At 37.9% G+C, this 23,974-nt stretch overlaps 2 protein-coding genes across 5 annotated transcripts in view; one reads left to right on the top strand and one right to left on the bottom strand.

Moving 5' to 3' along the window:
• Positions 1 to 23,974, bottom strand: part of LOC145994686 (uncharacterized) — a 48,733-nt gene that overhangs the window by 2,594 nt on the left and 22,165 nt on the right. Inside the window, exon 2 of the mRNA XM_083130838.1 lies at positions 3,410 to 3,538. Coding sequence (XP_082986964.1) covers positions 3,410 to 3,520 — 111 coding nt within the window. The 5' untranslated portion in view covers positions 3,521 to 3,538. The remainder of the gene's footprint in view (positions 1 to 3,409; positions 3,539 to 23,974) is intronic.
• homer (protein) overlaps positions 17,360 to 23,974 on the top strand; it is a 427,795-nt gene continuing 421,180 nt past the window's right edge. Inside the window, exon 1 of one of the 4 annotated variants that reach the window (XM_083130836.1) lies at positions 17,360 to 17,516. In XM_083130836.1, the coding sequence (XP_082986962.1) occupies positions 17,512 to 17,516 (5 nt within the window). In that variant the 5' untranslated portion in view covers positions 17,360 to 17,511. Of the gene's footprint in view, positions 17,517 to 18,073; positions 18,219 to 23,974 lie in introns of those variants that run through there. The other 3 variants (XM_083130837.1, XM_083130833.1, XM_083130835.1) reach the window with 3 other exon arrangements.

Below are 23,974 nucleotides of genomic sequence, written 5' to 3'. Positions count from 1 at the left end.
TCACTGCACCAAAGGTTGTCCAGCATATCGGGTTGCTGTTTGATCAAGTTGGAATATTTGTTTACGAAGAGAATTTTTGTTTTGCATTATTTGTCAATGCCTGACATGCCTGTATTTTATAGGGAAACATGTGTATATCATGTCGCAAAATAAGCCACACTGTTGTCGCTGACATGCCAATCTCTATTGATAATAATCTCCCATCAAGATTTATTTCATGGTCTGTTGACACTTCTGAAACATGAACGTGTTCTGACTGTTGGTTGCACACGTGATTTTTAGGGTGATCTTGCACATTACCTGCCTCATTAAATTGCTTCACATATCCCCAAATTGTGGACTGTGATGGCTGACTTGGACTAAATAAACCAGATGATACAGTCTGCCATTGTTGCCTTTTCCTGATGGCATCAGATCGAAACATGTAACAACAAATATTGGGAAGAGACACACCGTAGTATATAAATATGGAGAAACTAGTACTCACTTATCCGTGAAACTGTTTTTTTCCTTCGGTCTATCAGTTTGCACACTAAGCAACAGCACAGCAAGTTCCAACGAGTATGGTGGCGCCACTGAAATTGATAGAACGAAGAAGAAAAAAAAAACAGTTTTGCAGATAAGTGAGTACTAGTTTCTCCATATGTTAAAAAGTTTTGAACTATCTATGCTCTTTCGACAACTGTAGTTGTTTTGCCTGTGGAATGAAAATAAAATTAATTATGAATTTTTGTTACGAAGACGTTTCATTTGAAAGACGCTGTACATATTATTGTCTTGAAATAATATTTGTCCGAGATGGGTGTACATAGCCTGCAGTGCTGATACACCAAGCGATAATATTTGTAACCAACCATAGTGGAAAAGCATATTAAGTGTCTAAGTTTGAAGTCTCACGGGGGCCTTTTCATTTGTCCTTTCATCCAAATTCATTCGCTTATTATTCATTCTCATTGTTGCAGTTAATGTAAAGACATAGCAAAGCGACAAGTAAAATTTTAGAACATTGGACATCTTTTCTGTTACCAGTTGGTTTTCATACTTTAGAACCTCAAAATAAAATGAATGGATTACTGTAACAAATCTTTTCTGAAAGCACTCAAATGTTAAGTCTCTTCCATAGAGTACACCCTGCTGAGACAGGGTGTCATTTTAATGGTGCCCACAGACCACGGAAACGTATAGAGGACATAAAAAAAAAAAAACTTTTCTCGGTAACATTTTTCTCGGTGCGTCGATTCGACGCTACAGCCGTTCAAAAAAGACCATTTTGCCACCATGCTGGCAACCCAACACAACATTTGATTGTATCTCTCATGTCATTTCCTGCGGCGAAACAGCGCACGGCACGGTTGCAAGTAACACACAAATTTTGTGAAAATGACAAACTACCAACCACATTATTAGCTGTAAAACCAAGCAAGAAACGCGTCCAGTAGACCGAACATCATAGCCTACCAGCCAGAAGATCAGCAGTCTTCTCAGGGGAAGGGGGAAATGAACCAACGTTATGAGAAATTGTAAAATCGTATTCAAAATGAAGTGTCAGTATCGGATTTTATCTCAGCCTACATATCAACAACAATAAATTTTATTGGACTTGCAGCTTACGTGTGGCTGTTTACGCCCAGCTACATGTCAAATATTTGCAAATCTTGTTGCAAGGTTCATACACGTTTGTGTCCAGATGCTTTGTGATACTTTTGTGCTGATAACGGAAGTATCCGAGGTTCGCGTTGTTACATTACGGCTAAAACACGTACAACCACAGTAACAATCGAATGAAGAATCAGTAGTGAATATACTGGCCTGTTCACAGTTACAAATTATTACGTGTGTATTCGGTGCATAGATAAACACAGTCATCGCATCGGAGAGTTTGTATTACTACTACTTATATCTGTGAATTTTCAACCATTTTTGCCACTTGCCTCATAATGCCTTGAATATACATTATATTATGTGTTGCTTATCTTCGGAATTTTGAGTTATTTCATTTTTATTTTGTCATCTGTTCAGTGTGTCACAGACAACTAGTATCAGAAGAACGAAGTGAATTTCAAATCTCATTTTTTCCTTTTTCACACCCTTCAAATATCTCATTTTTTTTAAAAGAATTTTGGGGTCCTTTTCAAGGCAATTTTCCATTTTGGAAAACCCAACCCAATCAGGCAAATTTGGCTCTGATATCTGGAACTACAGCCAGAATTATCCTTTGCAGGACTTTTTTTTTTTCGTTTTGTGTCAACTGACCTTTTACAGCTTCAGCTTTCATCTTTGTGCAGAAACTTCAGCCTGTAGATAACAGTAGAGTTAGTTCTTAATTAGTTCTCCCTGTGTGAAGTGAAATGTGCAAATGGACACTATGATTAATCTATTGTGTTAGTAGTTGCCACTCCTTAATTATACCAGAAATGTGTCTAGGTTTTCACAAGTACTGACCAGGAGATAAGTGCACACTATTATCGTTATTAACAGTTCCTAAATGGAAACAGTATAATGGTCATTCATTTTCTCAGATTGTCTCTAATGAATCTTCAAATTTCATCAATTTTTATTACATCATTAGCCCTTTTCTAGTTGTGCAACAAATTTAAAGTTGTTTTTTTTTTCAATAGAATCAATATTTAAATTACATTAACATTCGTTAAATCTTTGTTGATGAACTGAACATAATCTGGAGTAGGAATCTGACATTGCTGAAATAAGAAATGGTGAAGATTTCCTTGACAAATGTGATCTTTCATTAAATTTTACTCACATACTTCTCTTTCATACTATGGAAGAGAGACGCGGTTATAGATAATTCAGGTACTCACGTTCTCCGCGAAGCTGTTTTATGTTATTTTCTATTAATTTCGGTAGCCACTTTAATAGAAAATAACTTAAAACAGCTTCGCGGAAAACGTGAGTACCTGAATTATACTCTCTTTGTTAATCAACAGAAACAAATAATTATTATTAAATATTTTTTTATAATAAACTGAATATACATTCTCAATTTCTACAATAATCAAATATTATCTTTATATGCATTTTACAATAATTGAATGTGAAAACTTAATCAAAATATTTATTACAATATTCAAAGTGTGGTGTTGGCATATGGAAATTCAACTTTGAGTCGAAGGATACTTGCAGTGGCGGCAATTTGGGGGGCAATTGCTCTACCACTTTTGCCCCCGAACTATACTAAACCTTATCTACAGAGGGGAATATACTGTCTCTGCCCCTCCAGTTTTGGCACATTGCCCCCCCCCCCCTGGTTTTGGAACCCATTCACCGCCACTGGATACTTCTGCCTATCAGGGGAAGGGGTAGATCCCTGGAACCCCTTACCCATTGTTAATTTGCACCCTCCATACTACCATCATCTCTTACTAACATAAGAAGATTGGAATATACATACCTCAAGTTCTTTACTTCCAGTTTTCAGTGCAGGAACTGGGGGATAATGAGCACATTTGGGTTGTCCCAGGGTGGTTGGCCATAGTGTTTGTGCAGCTGGTCTACAGCTCATTGTAAGAAGTATCCAGGACTGAAAGATGGAATTTAACTAAATACATAAGTTTGCTGAAATTGACAGTGTAAATATTGTTTTAAGTCTACTTTGTGCTCAGACTAATCGGGATTGAATCTACAGCCTAAACTGGAATTTGACCTACTATATGATGTGCAATGGGGATTGAACTTACAACCCCTTAATTGACAGTGTTCACACATGTCATGTTTTAAACTGTTTCTAGGGTTGGAGTTAATAGGGTTGCTATTGGTTTCCAGTATCTTGGTTTCGGGCAGGGTCTAAAAAAATTACATGACAACACTTTTGCTGTCTAATTATCCTGGAAATTATGCAAAATTCAAAGTTTGCATTTATTGTGTCAAAAACTAAATTTTGTGATTACAGTGGAACCCTGATTTTACGTTCCTGGATTTTACATTTTCCCGCATTATACATTCAATCTTGATGGTATCAACATGGCAAAAGGTTATAAAATTTTACTCAATATTACATTTTCCTGCATTTTAAGTTTTTTCAGCTTGGTCCCCCTGAAAAACTTAAAATCGAGGTTCCAATGTACGTAACAGGTAATTTTGTATTCTGATTATGACTGACCCGATACCACTTTGAACTGATATTGATGCCAATACTCTTACCAATTCCCACTGATATCGATGCTTGAAAATTGTAATAGAAGTTTTTCAAAATATAGTTTAATATTAGTGTACAAGTATTCCACTATAATTATATGCATCAATGTACCAGAATTTTTGCTTTAAATATTTGAGAATTAATTTATCAAATTACAGGTGACGCAGAAAGGTGATGCAAAATAACCAAAAGCAAATCAAATCCAACATTTGTCACTCTCTGCGGACTAATTGGTTCTCTGAATACAGCGTAGTTAATTAATCGTAACAAAATTCGATGAAAATGAAGTTTGTGGCACGAAGCGCCCAGTTTCACACCATCTCAACATACAGAGTGCATTATGCCTAATTTAAATTTATTTCTGGTAAATTACATTACAGTTACAATACATGCCCCTATATTAATTTTTTTATGTATATTTATAATTTTAATGTATATCATGTGTGCTGCATGAAAAGTGAATTCAACTTTTTCAGGTGATTTCTGATTTGGCTTGTTTGTTTGAAGTCCACTTTATGCGCAGAAATGCGAATTGGGACTGGATCCGAACCACTATGTGCCCCCAACGGGTATCGAACCCGAGACACCTTGATTTCAAGCCGACGACTTTACCACTATGCTATCGGGGAAGCCCCTTCAGGTGATTTCGCACAACCCCATACATACGAGGGCCGTACCGAAAGTAATGCAAGTGTGGTCATAACCTCCTTATTAAGCGATGTAGCTCGTTCAAATTGCACATGTAGTTGGAGTGACTCTTCCTCTACAAACCAGCTACTCAACATAGTATCCATTTAAAGCGATGCATTTGCACCATCGTTGAACCCAACTCTCGAATCCTCTTTGAAAAAAGTCCGGTGTGCACTGTCAGACATCCACAGAAGGCTACAGAATGTGTACGGTGATGACACCATTGACAAGAGCAATGTGCACAGGTGGATGAAGAAGTTTACAGAAGGGGAAACCAGCATTGAAGACAAACCGCGCAGTGGGAAACCATCAACTGCGACCACTGACACCAATCGTCAGCGAGTGGATGAGTTGATTGCGTATCATTCTCCTTGATTTCCTGGAATGCTGCCGTACCATCAACAGCGAGCGGTACATTGAGACACTCCATAAGCTTAGAGAAGCCATTAGGAGGAAGGGACCGCACAAGAATCTGAAAGCGATCCACATTCACCATGACAATGCGCGACCACACACCTCTTTGGAAACAAATCAGGTGATCGGCAAAATAGGGTGGTCCGTGGTCCCCCATCCACCGTACAGCCAGATCTGGCACCCTCAGACTTCTACTTGTTTGGTCTCATGAAGGACAGTCTTCGGGGACAACGATTTGATGAAAGATCTACATCAGTTAATAAAGAGGTTATGACCATTTTTGCATTACTTTCGGTACGACCCGCGTATATATTTGCTGAGTTTTGTTTGAAACGTTGCATCAAAGAGAGCGAATTTCTGCCTTTGTTTCAATTTAAGAGGACGTCGCACAAGCCCTTTGGGTACGGCTTTGAACACGGTAGCTTACCAAACTCCAGTCCCACCGTTAATCGATTCTAGACTTAACAGCTTAGCAGTATCACTCAATAAACCTTTTTAAATAAACCAACAAACAAAACCAGACTCCCTCTGGGCGTCCAGGGGTATATTTATAGAATAAGAATTTTCGTCTCAGTTGGTGTTCGGGAGAATAGTCTAAAGCAGTGTTTCTCAACCGGCGGGCAGGAGGCCAGTACCGGACCCTCGCGTCAATTATATCGGGCGGAGAGAGGTTCTCCTGAAGTTTGCTATTTGCAGCCCGATCTGGCCACCACCTGAAAAGATGGAATTTCGTTCGAGTTTTCACTGCGATAACAAAATGCTTTCGTGGTAGTGTTGGTGAGAATTCAAAGACGCTGAGAGGTTATTGTCACCCCTAAAGCCTCCAAATTTGTATTACAACCGAGGGGGGTATTCTCGAGTAAGGGCCGAAAGGGTGCAGCACATTAAACTTTTAAAAATGCATTTTTTAAATCGGCTACTGTTCTATGTGATGCACTAAAAATGCATCAACTGAGAAGATCAGACGGGATCATTTCAAATATATCGAAATTACACGTTTAAACTGTGCCAATTAATACAAGAACATTGATTTTATGAATTTCGAGTTCTATGTCTAGCTACGGCTCTGTCCTTTATGGCTTTCGTCAGCCGAATCGTTCCGTCTCGTTGTGAGAAATAACAACAGGCTAGTCTGGCTATTTCGCTTGCTGACCTGACTTATTCAAATGTCGCAGAGGGTTTTATCTCCCTGTTCCATCAGCCCCGAAGAAAATGGATAGGGCAGGCGTCCGTTCATCGTGGTTTCCGAGCGACAAACATCGCATAAACTGGACATTCCCGAAAGGGAAGTACGTGTGCTTCTTTGCGGAGAGCGTAAACCCACAACCGTAACTGCGAAACGCACGGAAGGAGGACACATCTGCACCAAGCCAATCAAGTTAATTTGCAGCGCCCAGTGCAGTGGTGCTACTTGATTACTGCAGATGCGACGTCGTCACCACGTGAGCGAGTTCTAGCTCAGTGTTCCTCAACCGCCGGACCGCGAGGTTAATTAGATCCATTGGACATGATTTGATTTGCTTTATTTTAGTTCGCTTTTTTGCCACATTGGCTAATTGCGAAGATGGGGATGAGTGATGATATGATGAAATTGATAATGGACACTCACAAACAGGCCGGGATTCGAACCCAGGACTCCTTGCGTCGTAGCGCGATGTGCTAACCACTCCGCCACGAGGGCCGGTCCATTGGACATGAGTTTACACATAATCGAACTATACCCTTTATGATGATGCCGTAATTTATTGATTGATATTTAATTTCAAGGATATATATTAATTAATATGTAAGGTTTAAAAAAAATAGAATCGCATATGCGAGTAAAATTGTTGGAATCGGCGCATCGACTTATAAGAAAAGAATTTACCAATCTCCGGTCTTACGAAGGTTGAGAATCACTGCTCTAACTCACCGTGAGATTGTTAACCCACACAAATAGCCTACGTGGAAAATAGATTCACCCTCCCTCTCTCTTTTTATCACACACACACACAGATAAAGAAAGGAAGGGAGAGAGAGAGAGAGAGAGAGAGAGAGAGATAGTGCTAAGAAGAGAAAGCGGAACATGGGAAGAAAAGTAAAAGAAAGTAAGTTCGAGAAACAGAAGAAAGAAAAAGACAGAAACAGAGGGAGAAAGTATGAAAAAGATGAATTTGAGAAACAGAAAGAAAAGAGTTTGGAACAATAAAAAAGGAAATAAATAGGGAAACAAAAGAAGGAAACAATGAATTTATAATTATAAAAAAGGGAGAAATTAGATAAACAGATGAAGAAATTGAAAAAGAAACGATGTAGAAAAGATACTTTTAGGAAATCGCCAACCAGATTTTACTCTGCTCAACGGGCCAAGGTATAGCTCTCATATCTACAGCGTTTAGACTATTAATGGTGGACTAAGTAGTACTTATTGTAAACCAATCTACGTTAAAATTATGCTTTTTCCATTTAAAAAATTCTGCACAGTGAAATATTCCAAGAGAACATTCCATAGCGAGCTAAAGGAAGAGGATACTATAGTAGAACCACAGGAATAGGAACCTGCACAGAGCAGACCCTAGACTTCTGTGCATCGTTCTCCTGCTGGAGGGGAGGGCCAGAGTGGAGCATGCTTCCTTATGGGCCGAGTTGAACCGATTGGGGGGAAGGTGCGCGGAGACTTTTGACCGAAGGTTCTTTATCTTATGCTTAAGAAAACGCATAAGAACGCCACCTCTTGCCTCAGTTTATCAGGATATAGAAGTTCGTATGTTTTCTGGATGTTATCAAGTACATGTTAGGTACGCGGCGATAGTTATTCTCTGTACCACCATGTAAATAGTATGACAGAATGAACCGTATATTAATCTTCTACAGATAATGGACCTGAATTAACGACGTACGCCCTACTGCAAGGTACTTGCCACGTATTTCCATTTGTAATCTGCAAGGGTCCCGGGTTCGAATCCCGCTCGGGCTTGGTTGTTTGTGAATGTCCATTTATCAATTTCATCATTTCATCACTCATCCCCATCTTCGCAAATTAGCCAAGAGGCAAAAAACGCGAAGTAAAATAAACTAAATCAATCAATCAATCAACCATTTGGAATCTGTACTTGCTGTACTAGGGACGAGAAAATATAGCACGTTAAACCCTCTTCATTAAAAAACCCGGCGGTATCAATCTATTCTCAAGGACACCGTAGTTAAAGGTGCTGGAAGGAAAAAGATTGAAAAGGAGGAAAGGAGTCCAGAACACCTTTATTTTTCTACCCTTTCTTTTTCTTTTAACCTTCTTTCTACACTTGAGTCTCTTTCTCTTAGATTTTTGGGCAATTCCATTGTAACGGGTGTGACATTCAGACAAAATTTACATTCATTTTTAAATTATTTTCTCAGCACCTTCAAATATGTAACACTATCAATTCATGTAATTTCATTTTCCTTGATGAAAGTTATTTAATTTCAGAATATTCCTCCCTAATCTCAATTTTCAGCTTCAGAAAATACATTTTTTGTAATCGTGTATTTTATTTTCGCAGGGCAAACTTTACTCGACATTTAGTTGCTTTTAGTTTCTAAAAATATTACTACATACTTTCTTGTGTGACGGGTGTGATATCATGCACATTATTTACTTTGTAGGATTATGGAACAATGCAAAGGCTATGAAAATGACCATAAATAGATTCTTCAAACTAAGGTTTGTTTATGAAATGAAGTATGATACTTCAGAGCTTAAGATATAGAAACAATCAATGAGGCAATTAGAAGGAAATTAGAATTAATTTAGTTTTCTTATGGTATAATACTATATCATAACGAAACTAAATTAATTGGAAACACCACACATAAAATCCCACTTCTACTATAAAAAGTATTAGGTTAGAAACAATATGTTATTTAAAAGTGACGAAACTAATGTTTGTATTAATAATTCCAAATTCCGCATAGTTTTCCATTTAATTTCATAAATAAGAAGTGATACTTTGAATAAAAATAAATCAACCTTGTTTGTCCACTTTCACATGGAATGGCTCTTTTATGTTCTTCCTAACTCACTCTTTCCATAGTTTCTTTTCCCACCTCTCTCTCTCTCTCTCTCTCTCTCTCTTTCTGGCATTTTATTTTTCCTTTTTCTCCATTTCGTTTCTTTTGTAGCCCATCCTCTTCTGTCTCTCTTGCCCTTAAGATGTTGCATTCTTATTTCTTTCCTATATCTATTTTTTTCTGTTTCTATCTTAGGGCATCAAGATCAAATGCATGGTATTGTTCCTTCCTTTGGGACATCTCTTGAAGTCCTTGATTTATCAGATGTGATCAAGGAAAATTCAACTATATTCAACTACTTATCATTCAAAACAAAACGATATCGCAGCGTAGATAATGGCTTGTAAGTATGACGTCACGCGAACTTCTAGCATAGCTATTATATTCCAGTTCAGCACGCTATCTTGATTCTGAACTCCTTCGTTAATTAAGCACTCTTCTTCCAGGATACGTCTAGAATTATTGATTAACGCTGACGCTTTGCAATATAGGGGTCAAGTATTCTATTTCAGGTGGAGGCAGAGGACAGTGATTCGGATTCCACTTTCAACTATAGGTTCACAAAATAAATTTAAACTTTCCTCCAAAATACTAACTGTAAATTGTTTATTTTAATGAGCAACGCAAAAATAAGCGACAATCATTTGAAGATCAATTTGGAAGTGGAGGTCGACTGACTGACTGATCTATTTTGCCACGCCCCCAAGGGGACTGAGATCGAAAAATGGAAGAAAAGGAAGATATTTCAATTATTGTAATGCTTAAGTGTAGCTCTGTATTGTATTTATTAATATAGTTTTTCCTAAAGCCTACTCTTATTATGCCTAAAGCGTCTGACTGCCACGCGGGAGATTTGTAAAATTCCTTCAATTAAGCGGTTCTGGAGTTTACCCAGTCTCAAATAACTGGGCACCTGAAGAAATGTAGCCGGGGCGTGGCGCTGATCACATCACCTCCACAAATGAGCGAGACTGTGATGTGTGTGTGTGCCCTCTACTTTCGCGCCACCCTCTCTATCTCAACTGAACGTTGCAATGCACAGGGGTTGGCTTTACTTATTTTATTATTCCTAATTGCTGCCTATTTTAAAATATATATTGAATATATCTACTTATGCATACTAACTTCTTTAAAACCTATTTTCTGGACTGGAGAGGTACCAAAGTTTGTATGGGGGAGGGAATGAATGTTAGTTTCCATGGTCTATCCACTAGCATAAGACAAAGTACTGATTATGCTATTATTCCGAGTAAGAAGTGGATATTTTTTCTTAATGTAGTTTTAGTTGCGTCCTTGACTTTCTTACAGCTCAAGAAATCAAATTAACATATTTATCATCTCTTGCAATTTACGTTTGCTTGTAGAAGATACGTTAAATCGAACAGGTGTCGACCTCCGTGGCAGAGAGGTTATCACAGCGTGCTAGGACACAAGACGTCCAGGGTTCGAATCCTGGTTAAAACATGCATGTTTTTTTATTTAGAAAGTAGAAAATTGAATAAAAACTGATATATGAAAACAGAGAAATAAAATAGGGGAAATCATCACTTACGAGTTATTAAGAAAAGAGTAGTAAGCGCACAGTGGGCTACGACGCCAGGGATCCCGAGTTCGAATCACGGCCTGGTGTTCTTTGAGAGTGTACGATACCTTCGTCAATTTCATCATATCATTGCTGTTCGTCGCGATTAGTTAAAATTGCAGAGACGCGACGCTGAATAACAAAAATCAAAATCAAGATTGTAGATAATATTAATTCATGGTAAGGTGGTAATATTTTTATTGCGTACCAATAATGATTATTGATCATGAACAGTATTATAACTTATAATAAAAAGTATTAATTAAGTTGCGTGACAGTTGAAAATCAACGTCGCATTTGAACAAGGTAAACTGCTTTATATCATGCGTACGGACACTTACAAAAGCGAGAAAGCATTTTCCGATTTGCACGAAAGCTAAACTCCAGGGATAGCAATTATTTTATATCACGAATACCGCTTGCGACACATTCATAAAGAAAAACTGCAACGTTGTCATTGGTCTGTGATTAATTACTCCACCTTCACTCTCGAACGTTCAAAATTTTATGAGTCGGTGACATATTCTTAATCAATATTATCAGTTTTCATGGCTGTCGGGATGTGTGTGTGTGTGGGACGGGGGCGGGGGGCGGTCAGTCTACCTATCTGGAAATTAACATTGTTCATTTGAAATTAGAAAAAGCAAAAAACTTAATGATATTTCTGTAGTCAATAACGGAAATAAACTTCAGTTAGTAGGTTTTCCAAAGTATAGGAAAAGTAGAAACTACATTAGATCGAATAAGTTAATGAAAAGTACAGAAATCGGACCAGAATATTTTCATATTATTCTACCACTAATTCCAAACAATTTTCGTGAGTTTTAAAATTTTCTAAAAAAAAATATATTTTTATGTGAGATGCCACACAACGTAAACTTAAGACTAAATTTCCCAATAACTTTTAAAGATTGTTCTTGAACGGAGTGTGTAATAACAAAACAGAATAAGTTTTAATTTCAGTATATTCATGTGTGAAATTTAAGAAAAAAATAAAAACTGTTGTGCTGGATAATCACTCATCTGGTGTATCAAGTAGAACGGATCTCAATAAGGCTATAATAATGATAATAATAATAAAAAAGATATTACCAATAAAAGTTTTATTATTATTAATAATAATAATTTTTATTTGGTTATGATTATTTCTGTTATTGAATTTCACGTAGCAACCATACTCCTGACAAAAATTTCTGGCGACTCTCATGTCATTTAATACAAATATAAATACTCTTTTTCGAATCATAATCATAACCCAAGGTACCTTTGATCATAACCGTATACGGCACGAATAATTTAAATGTTATTATGCTATTGTATAACAGTATGATAAGAAGTAAACTCGAATATTCGTCGGTTGTATGGTCTCCTGGGTTTATATCTTATAAAAATAGAATAGAGCAAATTCAAAAAAGATTTCTACGGTACTTATACTACAAGAAGAATCAAGTATCTGCTTACGAGATGAAATTTTCTTATAAGTATTGAAAGAGTTTTGTTATGTAAGCCTCAGTAATAGGAGAGAATTAGCACAACAAATATTTCTTTACAAAACAGTAAATGGAATTCTGGATAATAGTAACTTTCTTCTTCAGTTTAAATTTAATACTAGAAAATCTAATCTTCGGATGCGACACCTTTTCCTCTGTGATATCCCGAGAACAGAAAAATACAAATCATCACCTTTATTCAGACTTTGTTCTGCATATAATAATATTTCTACAAAGCAAGAAAATCTGGATTTTAGTCTGCCACTTTCCTTGTATCTAGAAACACTAAAACCAATTTTTGAAAAAGACTAGATATACATCTGTGAATCCATTCTACTGTGTATTTTTTCATTGTTCTGAAATTATTTTACCTTCTATACTATTTTATTATTATTATTATTATTATTATTATTATTTTTCCGTTCAATACTATGTAAAGGCTATGTTCTGAACAATGAATATTTATGTATATGGTTGGATGTATATATGTTTCTTTCCTGTAGTACTTCACTTATAATATTGTGTGTATAAATGCGTTTGTGTGTGTGTTTATATGTAATCTACACTTTTATATGTTTATTATTTGAATTATGTAAGCTTTCCTGTAATTGGAGATTCTCTCTGTAGGAAGCAAACGAATAAATAAATAAATAAATCTTGTGTGCATGTGAGCTAATAGCAGTTCCGATTAATTTATGTTACAGTTTAATATGTACCGGTAAGTCGATTTCACAGAAGACGATGTAACCGGCTCGGTGGCGTTAACTGGTCGATTTTCGATCTCGTCACCGGTGCCGTGCTGTTAGCGAACGTGCTCATATCGAACACATGCTCTTAGCGAACACAGTTACGGAAGGATTTGCAGGTGCGTGCTGTTAACGAACACGCAAACTTGTCCTGTCTTATTTTTCCTTGAAACTGGTCAGCATGCAAGTGTTGCCAGTGATACCTTATAATCATTTTGTGTTTAAAATTAGGTAAATGAAGGATCCTCAACAATTTAGGTTAGGTTAGGTTAGGAGTGGTGCCATCAATTTTCCTGATGAAATGCTGAGACTTCCAAACGGCGACAGCGTTCTGATTGTTTCCGAGACGATGTAAGATGGCAGGCTCTCAATTTTTGCGGCAGAAGAAGCAAAACTGTATTTCTATACGGCACATTTGATAGTTGCAGTGCACAATTTTCCCAGCTATACACAATCCACGTCGATGTAGGAAGTACGGACACACAGACCCACGTATATTCAATAATATACGCACTTATGCACCCATTTTCCAAATTAGGCAGGTAGAACTTGGAGTCTGTAGCGGTAAAAGGAAGAAGACTTACATGAACGTCGACACCCGGATAAAAACAGGAACAACTAAAAATTGATAACATTTACAAATGTCTTAGGAAGTTCTCCTTTGTACAAAAAGTAAACCTAGGTTGATTAACATTTACATTTCCTATGTAAAATGGGATTTTAAGGAAGATGAAGTATATCAATATTTTAACAAAAACTTTCATGCAGTTAACCTAAATTGTTGACGATCCTTCATTTAGCTAATTTCAAACGCAAAATGATTATAAGGTATCACTGGCAACACTTGCATGTTGATCACTTTCAAGGACAAACAAGGCAGGGCAAGTTTGTGTGTTCGCTAACAGCACGCACCTGCAAATCCTTTCCTTCCGGTGTTCGCTACGAGCACGTGTTCGATACGAGCACGGAATCTCGTCACCGAGATCCCCGGGTTTCCTATCTCCGTTTGGGTATGGGTGAAGAGCCGGCCCTGGGGATGGGCAATTGCATTTGCTTCAGGGGGCACCGCGCCAGATATATACAATTGTTCGTGTAAGGTTTATTACGAGTTTATATGACGCTGCTGCTTCCAATCAAGCAATTAATCTGATTTTTCCTGACCTCATGAACTGTTTTGGCATGCTTAAAAATATCCAAAATTACTGAAATCACGTTTTAAACAAAATACTACATAGCCAATACGTTTAATTATAGAATGAAATCACGAAATGAAAATGTTTCATGGGAAACAACGTGAATACGCTACAGCTTCAAAATTCAATGAAAAGTAAACAAAATAGAATTATGGTAGAGAATGTTATTGGCAGGGGCGCCGACTTGTCAAAATTATTGGGGGGTCTCTGATCGCTGAAGTAAATGAATGAATGACTCACTCGCTCCCTTTTTTTAAAATAAAAATTACGTCTTCCTATAGCAGTTTTTAAGCAGCTAGTATATTCCTCATGCAAATGAAATGTAACATGAAAAACGTTTAGAAAATGTTTCAAAGTGTCTCTATGTCTTTTGTGTCTGCTCATTTGTTTTTTAGATAACAATTAACATTTTTATTGAAAATTATGTATTTACATTAAGTGACCAACCTAACAGTTTTATGCCGGCCACGGTAGCCGAGCATGCTGTCGACCTCCATGGCGAAGTGGTTAGCAGAGCGCGCTACAACGCCAGGGGTTCTGGGTTCGAGTCCCGGGTAAGGCATGGGTATTTGTGTTCGTCCAGTTGATAAGAAACAAAGAAAATGTAAGAATTGAAAAAGTGTAAAAGTGAGAAAAAGAGTGAATGGTGGGGGATACCTCCGCGTAGGGGGTATTTCCTTTTAAAAAAAATAAAAAAAAAAAAAAAAAAAAAGTGGTTAGCAGAGCGCGCTACAACGCCAGGGGTTCTGGGTTCGAGTCCCGGGTAAGGCATGGGTATTTGTGTTCGTCCAGTTGATAAGAAACAAAGACAAATGTAAGAATTGAAAAGTGTAAAAGTGAGAAAAAGAGTGAATGGTGGGGGATACCTCCGTGTAGGGGCTATTTCCTTTTTTTTTTTTTAAAAAAAAAAAGCATGTTGGGTGGTCGACTCAACTCTCTCTGATCCAGAGGTCTCGGGTTCGATTCCCACCGAGGGCATGGGTGTGTTTTAATGTCTGCAACATACATGTGATGAGTTGCAAATAACCCATAAAATAACGAATATTTAACAGTTCTATTTAATTATTTACATAAATGCTAACACAAATCGCAGGAAAATAGTTTTACTTTTTTGTTCTTGCTCCAATATTTTACTTTCTAAATTTAATTTTGCAATAATAAAAAAATAGCATGTACACTAAGATATAAAGTGACATACACAACAAAAAAATATGAACATAATTTAAAAATATAGCAAAAGTTGCTCTACGCAGTGGGTTATTTTTTTATGAACTCATTAACGAGCGCTCTCAGGTCCAAATTATCAAGTACATAGCCCCCCCCAAAGTTGATGGTTTAGCGGTCTCAGCCCCAAAGTTGATGGTCTAGAACATTTCAAATGTGTATTTAAAGTTAAGTTCATGTGGCACAATTCAGAGTAAACTTTAGTAGGGAAGCAAAATAATACATTAGATCCTCTTAAGCAAAATTATTTGGGGGGCTCTGCCCCCACATCATTAACATTGGGGGGGGGGGGGGCTCGAGCCCCCCTAAGCCCCATGGAGTCGGCGCCTATGGTTATTGGTTAAGATTGAAATCCCCACTCTGATAGGTAAAATAATAGTTTGATATTGAACACATCCGGTTTTGTAATTAGGCCTAAATATAAGGAACGTCGCACCAGTGGCACATCGCAATTTTTTTTATTGTGTGCCCGAGGCACCTCACCCATCTAGGGTCGCCCCTGTATGGCTGTTCCTTGTGAGTGTCCTTTCACCTATTTAATCTGATCATGACTCATTCTCATTGTCACATTGTGGTCGAGTTGTCGTCTTGTAATTAAGGGGTCCCGGATTCGATACCCGGCGGAGGCATCACTTTAAACTGTAGGTCCAGATCAGTCTATCTGTGCATAAAATGGACTTCATGCAAAGTTTTCACTATGACAATAAAATACTTCTCGATTCTGCTTTCATCTCACAAATCTAAGTGGTCAGGCATGTTATCTAATATTCAAATAGCAGGAATGCTTTAATTGTAAAATCTTAGCTGGGGAAAACGCTTGGTCGAGTTGGGTATAGGTGGGGGATGCTTGTATGATCAACTTGGAGACAATGCAACAAGTGGGGTTTGCTTATGGAAATTATCCTAGGTTGGGAATTTTTATGAAAATTTTCTTAACTGGGGAACAGCATCCCCCGCGCATCCACTTGGATTGATTGATTGAATTGTCCACTTTATGCACAGTAAGGCTAATCGGGACTGTTTAAAGGGGGGTCCGAACCACTATGTGCCTCCACACCGGGAAGAAACCTGGGATCCCCTGATTACAAGGCGATGACGCTACCACTGCGCCATCGTGGAGGTTACATCCGCTTGGAGCACTGCATTTTGTTTGTTATTTGACAGCTTCCAACTTTTTTTTTTAAAAAAAATACGAATGTTCATACAGTCTAACTTTCGTAATGTGCCTGGATATAGTTATTGTTTGTTTATTCTACATCGCTTCTCTTCCATTTTTGGATAATCGCAACGATGGGGAGGATTGGTGATAAGATGAAATCGAAGAAAGAACAATCACATGCACACAGTGGCGTGCCCAAGGGGGTTGGTGGGGGTTATAACCCTCCCCTTTGGCCCAATATTCCTAAAAAAAAAGAATGTTAAAGGTAGGAAAATATAACGAGGGCTCACTAGCAAGAAAAAGTATATGTAACCCCTCCCTTTCGAAAATCCTGGGCACGCCACTGCATGCACATATGGATATGGATGACACAACGCAGAACCTCGCAGGAAATTATATTCATTAGGCGCCAGAACCTCGTTGGCCTGCAAAATTTCAGTTACCAGGGGTGTAGTTGGTGTACTATGTGGAAGAGAAGTGAGGTTGACTTTTGTGTACCTTCTCAAAAGGCAGTAATTCACGACAAAAGAAATAAGAAAAGGAGTCAATGGTAACTTCTAACATTCAACAATTAAACATGAAAAAAGTATGTCGAATACTGCTATTCACAAACATATACAACACGAACTATTCGCTTGCCAACAGTATCATCTACCAAGCCAACCCGAACAGCCCACACATCCCTATTCCTGTGTAGAGGAGAGCCGACTACCTGTGTAAATGTAATAACGTGTGACGTAATTCTACTTCCGGCGGAGTGACCCTGAAATCATGGTGTGAGAAATTTTTTTAATTTGAAGTGTTTCTGTGTGAATGACGTCCTGAAAAGAAGCAATGGGGTAAGTACCATACAATGGGGTTTACTAGATGATATATTTGCCATACAAAAGGGAAAATAAGAATTTTTAAGTGATACATTTGTGGAGAGCGTGAGCTTGATCGAAGTGACAGACACACCAAAACACAGTCTGCCGGGTACCTACTGTATTATGGTTGGTGTTGTAATGAGTATGGTCATAGAAAACCTAGATTTCGGAGCATTATAAATGGAGAATTGTCGAAATATGTGAAATAATGATTCATAGAGAATGGGGACATCTGCAAAATTGTCCCTGAAAAGTAAATGTCATGCATGTAGGCATCAAAGTATTGATTCGAAAGCTACTTGAGATAATTGTTTTCAAAACCAAAATTTCAATTCTCAACAAAATTTAATTTTTATGTTAAATGGATATAATGTATAGTATCAATCCTTTTTTTGAAACATTGATTGTGGTGCTTTAGTATGGACACATTGATTATGGTGCTGGACAAGGTGTTAATTTATTTTGATTAATCTCTTGTTGTAATGTTTCCGATGTAAACCTTGTCTTAGTGTTATGTGACGTGAAATTCAGAATGGTCTAGGTAGCAGGAAAAAACAAAACAACTATATCACTGGGAATCACTGACTCCTTGCAAGAAATGCCACTGAAGATACCTGTCATTATACATAAATGTTTAACATCCGTAGAACCAACACATTCCGAATTTAACAAGAGGTAAGGAAATCCCTTATGTGGGATTGCATTGTAGTTTCTCGAAATTGCTACATTCAGTCATGCAGATTCATACTTTTATTCTACATTTGGTACTATTATCGTATGGGTGAAACACCTACGAATCATATATTTCGGACTTCTTTACATTGCTAACGTGTTGCGGAACATTTCTTAAGGCGAAATAATGCATTTCTAACTAAGATAATGTTTATTTTCTCTATTTACGAGTACTTACTGTTACTTGTTGTTTCGAATCTGTAACACATTATGGCCGTGATAGCATACTGGTTTAGGGGGCGTTCTGAGAGTGTTTTGTCGATTTATGCAGTGGTGCAACCTCGTTCACCGGAAAATATCTACTTTCGTGCCCCTATTTGAAATTATGCTAATACGTCGCATTTACGTGTAGAACTTGTAAAATAACCTTGCGATTTACCACGTTCATTGTCCATACACAGCAATTCGGAACCATCTTTCTTTCGCAATTCGTTAATGCTCTTCCTTTACGCACAACACTCTTGCAACCTTGAATATTGACGTCAGACGAGGAATGCCTACGTGGTTAGGTTAGGCCTGTTAGGTTAGGTTCCATTAGCATAAATACAAAGAAAAAATAATATTTTCGCTAAGAGACGCGTTACCTTTGTATTGCCTAACATGAAAAAGGTCTCTCCTGTGACGTCAGAACACAATGTTGCTAGAGTGTTGTGCGATAAGTTACACACATTCGGGGTCAGAACCATCTTTCTTTCAAAATTGGTTAATGCTCTTCCTTTACGCACAACAATCTTGCAACCTTGAATATTGACGTCAGACGAGGAATGCCTACGTGGTTAGGTTAGGCCTGTTGGGTTATGTTCCATTAGCATAGATACAAAGAAAAATTATTATTTTCGCTAAGAGACGCGTTAGCTTGTATTGCCTAACATGAAAAAGATCTTTCCTGTGACGTCAGAACACAATGTTGCTACAGTGTTGTGCGATAAGTGACACCCATTCGGGTCGGAACATCTTTCTTTCGTAATTCGTTAATTCTCTTCCTTTACGCACAACAATCTTGCAACCTTGAATATTGACGTCAGACGAGGAATGCCTACGTGGTTAGGTTAGGCCTGTTAGGTTAGGTTCCATTAGCATAAATACAAAGAAAAATTGTAAAAACAGCTCTCTCCTGTGACGTCGGAACACAATGTTGCTACAATGTTGTGCGATAAGTGTCACCCATTCAGGAAAAATGGCTTGTTCCGAACTCGACAGGTGGTTCTAGTGAAAACACGGCGAGGCTGAAACACTGGCTACGGGGTTGCATCGCCTTAACACACGGAACATTGCACTCTCATGCAAAAAGCAAATGGCGGGAGCAGAAACAGCGTGTCGGACAGAGATTTTCGCAGAAAACAAAATGCATTCACATTAAAATGGATCAAATCTACATTCAGGAACTTCCAAAACGCTCAAGAAAATGATTTCCGTAAGTACTTTCTCCTGTAAATTTGAAGGAAATTTGAAGGAATCCGTTTCACCCATACGATAATGTTACCTTTTATTCTGTGTAGAGTTGTTTTACGTTACCTACTTGGAGAGTGTATTTGATGTCATTGAAGTTTTGGTTCCTAATCAACAATGCCCTGATAAAAAACATAATGATATATCACATGTTTTCCAGCTCATTGCACAAACATAACATAAATATTGTACAGATAGAACACATATTTTTGATAAAACTAACACGAAAGGCATATGTGGTTTTTTGTGTTGCTGATAATCTCAGTGGCTGATCATGTTGAGTGGTTGACTCACATTCACCACATTGGTTTCAGTTTAGGCATGCACATCGGTGATTCTTTAATTCTGCATTAGAATAGTTTGTGATTTGATGGTAATTTTCTAATGAAAATACACAAATCATTACAGCCACTCAAAGTGGTAATCTGACAGATTGAGATAGATGTCAATCAAAAATATTTTTGTGAGCAAAAATTTTACTATCGAGGCAATTTTATAACTTCTAAACTTGAAATAGTTTATTTTTCATATGTATGTCAAATATGGTTCGACTGCGGAAGATAAGACTAGCAGGAGAGAACGAATAGACATGAGATAGGAGAAGTAGGTAGAAGCAATCCTGTAGGATTCGTTCCACACCATGGCTGTGCGGTCTAAAGTGTCATGCTTTACGCCACCTTCAGATGAAAGCATTTCCTTTAAAATTTTTGCTAGCATAAATGCTTCCAAAAATCTTATAAGAGATAGTGCTTTTCATGGTACATTTTGGTTAGCTGTTGCAATTACAATGTATAATATATACAGCACGAAAGGCACATCGAGTTACGCCGTCTATGCTGTGTGCACGGTGTTTACAATTGAAAAAGCTAAAATTTTCTTCCATGCGTCCACAGTAAACGTTGTAAAGTATGTATTTAATCAGTGCCATGCTTCTTTACCTAAAGCCATTTAATGCAAAGTGATATTCCTCTCGGTTGAATAGTTATTGTCTTTTAAAAGTGTGAAGTGATACATTGTTTATATCTCACACCACCTCCATTACATCTGCTCTTGTGGCCTAGAGGTCGCTTCTGATTGGTTATGCTATGGAAATAGAGCCGGTTCTATCCTTGAGAAATGCCATGAAATATGCCATGGCATCTGAAATGCCGTAACATTTCTCACTTTACATGGTAGCATTTTGGTCATGGCATAAATGTTGAGGAAAATGCTTTAGTCTAAAGTGGGCCTTAGGCTTCAGCTACAGGTTTACGCTCCAGGATGCGTGCAATTATAAGCCTTCTGGGGAAGCGTAACAACTTTTCTTCTGAAGAATTCTGCCTGTGCATGGGACCGGTGGTCACCCACCATCGTGAGGGAAATGGTAGCGTAACCTGGTCATGGAGACCTACAACAACGACTGGGGGGTTCATTGTGCTGACCACACATCACCATATACCTGGTTGGATGGTCTCCCACCTCTGCAGGTGAGAGTGAGGCTGGCAGTCGGTAGGTAGGCCCTGCCCCATGGATTATTATTATTATTAATTTTGTAGGCTTCAGATCAGTATTTAGTTTGTAACAGTTCAGTTGTTTTGTTTAATATCACCCACTTTGTTTTTGTGATGATTTTTACGACACTTAATTTCCCTTCATAATGTAGTTTGCCGGTAATGTTACTATGTGTGTGAAACCTCAGTGTGGTTCTAGCATGAAAATTTTTCGAGGAACCTGTATCCCACAAGTGTTCAATGGTTGCGACCAAGGCAGATGTACAGGGCTCAAAAAATCTCAGTTGCCAGGTTGCCATGGCGACTAAAAATTTCAGCCTGGCGACTATGATCTTTTGTTGTAATATTGCCGTTCTTTTAAGTTTGCATGTACGAAATTTTGAAGATTCTAAGTTAAAATTGCAATGCAGCGTAAGTCAGAAAATAATTTTTTTTATCAACGTTTGGAACATTTCATAGAATCAGTAACTATTCCTTGCTCTTTGTCCCCCAACCCCTAATTTTCTGCTTTCTCACATGATTTAGCGATGTTTTGAATACGGTGTTGCTCAACTTCTTATAGTATGCACAATTACTAGTAGGTGGTTTTCCTGGCACCTGATTTTCAGAGCTGGCGCCTAGCTCTGATGAACATTTTTTGAGCACTGCAGATGTATTATAATTACTCTACATGACCATGAAGATGTGTACATGAGCCTTAAGGAAAGTGTTTTCGTACTTTGCTTGGTAGGGAACAACTTAAGATGACCGGACCCCTCTTCGATTTTCCTCATTGGCATACTCGCTAATTGAGGCCTCCTAATCACGAATCTGAAGTTAAAAGTTGTCAGAAACGTCTAGAAATTGCAAAATAAGTGAAAATAAGGTGTTAGTTTTCGGAATGGAAACAGTCGATTTTCGCGAAATTTTTTGTTTCACAAGGAAATGTATATGTTCCTGATACTACGTTTGCCTAACCTAAATGAAACTAACCTAACCACACGTCAATGGTTCGTGGGGCTAGTAGCATCAGTGGTTCGCAATTATTTTGCAATTTATAGATCCTGATACTACCACGACACAAAATTTTAACTATATTTGCCTAACCTAACCAAAACTAACCTAACCACACGCCAATGGTTCATGGGGCTAGCGTTAATGGTTCACAATTATTTTGCAATTTCTAGACGTTTCCGACAAATTTTAACTTCAGATTCGTCATTAGCAGGCCTAAATTAGTAAGTATGTCAAATCTGAGAGGGGTCCGGTCATCTTAAGTCATACCACTTGGTAGTACCTTTTCCATAGATAAAAATACAGCACACCCAGCGAATATTGCCTGGATTGTGTTCAATATAGAATCTAGAACATTAAGGACTAGAGGTACAGTGTCACTCACAATACATGGGGAGTTGAGTGAGAGGGATATCTATGCAGGCTGGCAGGTAGATTTTTACATGGGAGCTTACGGATGTATTCATGTTACTCAATACGGACAGCCAACCTCCCTTGCGGAGTGGTTAGCACAGCACACTATGACCAGTGGTTTCGGTTTTGAATCCCAGCTTAGTCATGGGTGTTCTGAGTGTCCCTTCATCAATTTCATCACATCATCGCTTATCATTGCAATTAGCCAGAAAGTGGCAAAACGTACTGTAGAAAACAAAAATCAACATGGACAGATAGAAGACAGGTTGAAGAAGAACTGTCTGTTGTGAAAAAATGCCAATGTGTTCCTCAGATTAGTATTTGAGCAAGTATTTTCATTCCCCGTAACAAACACATGGAACACATTTATTAATGATATTTTTCATGTGCTTTGTCTAGCTAAATAATCGATGTTAAGAACTACTTACAACTGCAATGTGAGCCATAATACATATTCCACATTTCTAATACTAACATGCATTTTGACAGAAAGCCTCCCCGATGGCACAGTGCCCTGTAATCAAGGGGTCCTGGGTTCGATACCCGGTGGAGGTACATAGTGGTTCAGTTCCCAATTTAAACTGTAGGTCCAGTCCTGATTAGGCTTACTGTGCATAGAGTGGACTTAAAACACCAAATCAATCAAGCAAGCATTTTTACATTGAAAATAAATGCACACCTTATGCAACAATGTACCTCATCCCCTTAAGTATCACTTTGTTGGAATGGATTGAATCTCCATTGGTCATAAGAGAGCATGTAAATTCTAGACTAAATGTAGACCTTAGGTTTCACATATACACAGGAAATAAGTGATATTTCCAGGAAGGAGATTCATGATGGCCATACTCCCTCCCAGAAATTCATATTAAAAAGAAATGTTGCCACATAAGCTACTGAGATTTTTCTGAATAATTATCTTTCTTTGCAATTTCATGAATCAAAGAAGGTTACATTAAAGTTATGATCCATTACTGAAATGGTTTGGATCAATACCTCACTTGGGACACAAAATTATGGCAAAATTTGTGCTGTTGCCTTAGACTTGCTTTTTGTAGCAGAATGTGCAAAATCAAACGGGTCTACTGAGTATATACTGTTAACTGCTCACAGGAAGAGAGAGGGGTGGAGGAACAACTCTTCATTTCCTCTCGTTAGTATTCTTTTGAAGTATGTTTGTAAGTGAATTTTTACATCTTCAGTTTTTGTATCCTTTGGCTGAGTGAAGTGGGAGTAAATGCATTGAGTTATGCGAGTGCTAGTTTCTGAAATACAATATATTGTGTTAAAGTATGCATCCTTATGATGTGGTTCTTCAGATACCACTGGTGTTTGCCATACTACAAGGGTCGT

Source organism: Lepisma saccharinum, chromosome 11, assembly GCF_977018435.1.
Source record: "Lepisma saccharinum chromosome 11, izLepSacc3.1, whole genome shotgun sequence".
NCBI classification, from domain to species: Eukaryota; Metazoa; Arthropoda; class Insecta; order Zygentoma; family Lepismatidae; genus Lepisma; species Lepisma saccharinum.
This window is presented reverse-complemented; position numbering and strand designations above follow the sequence as displayed.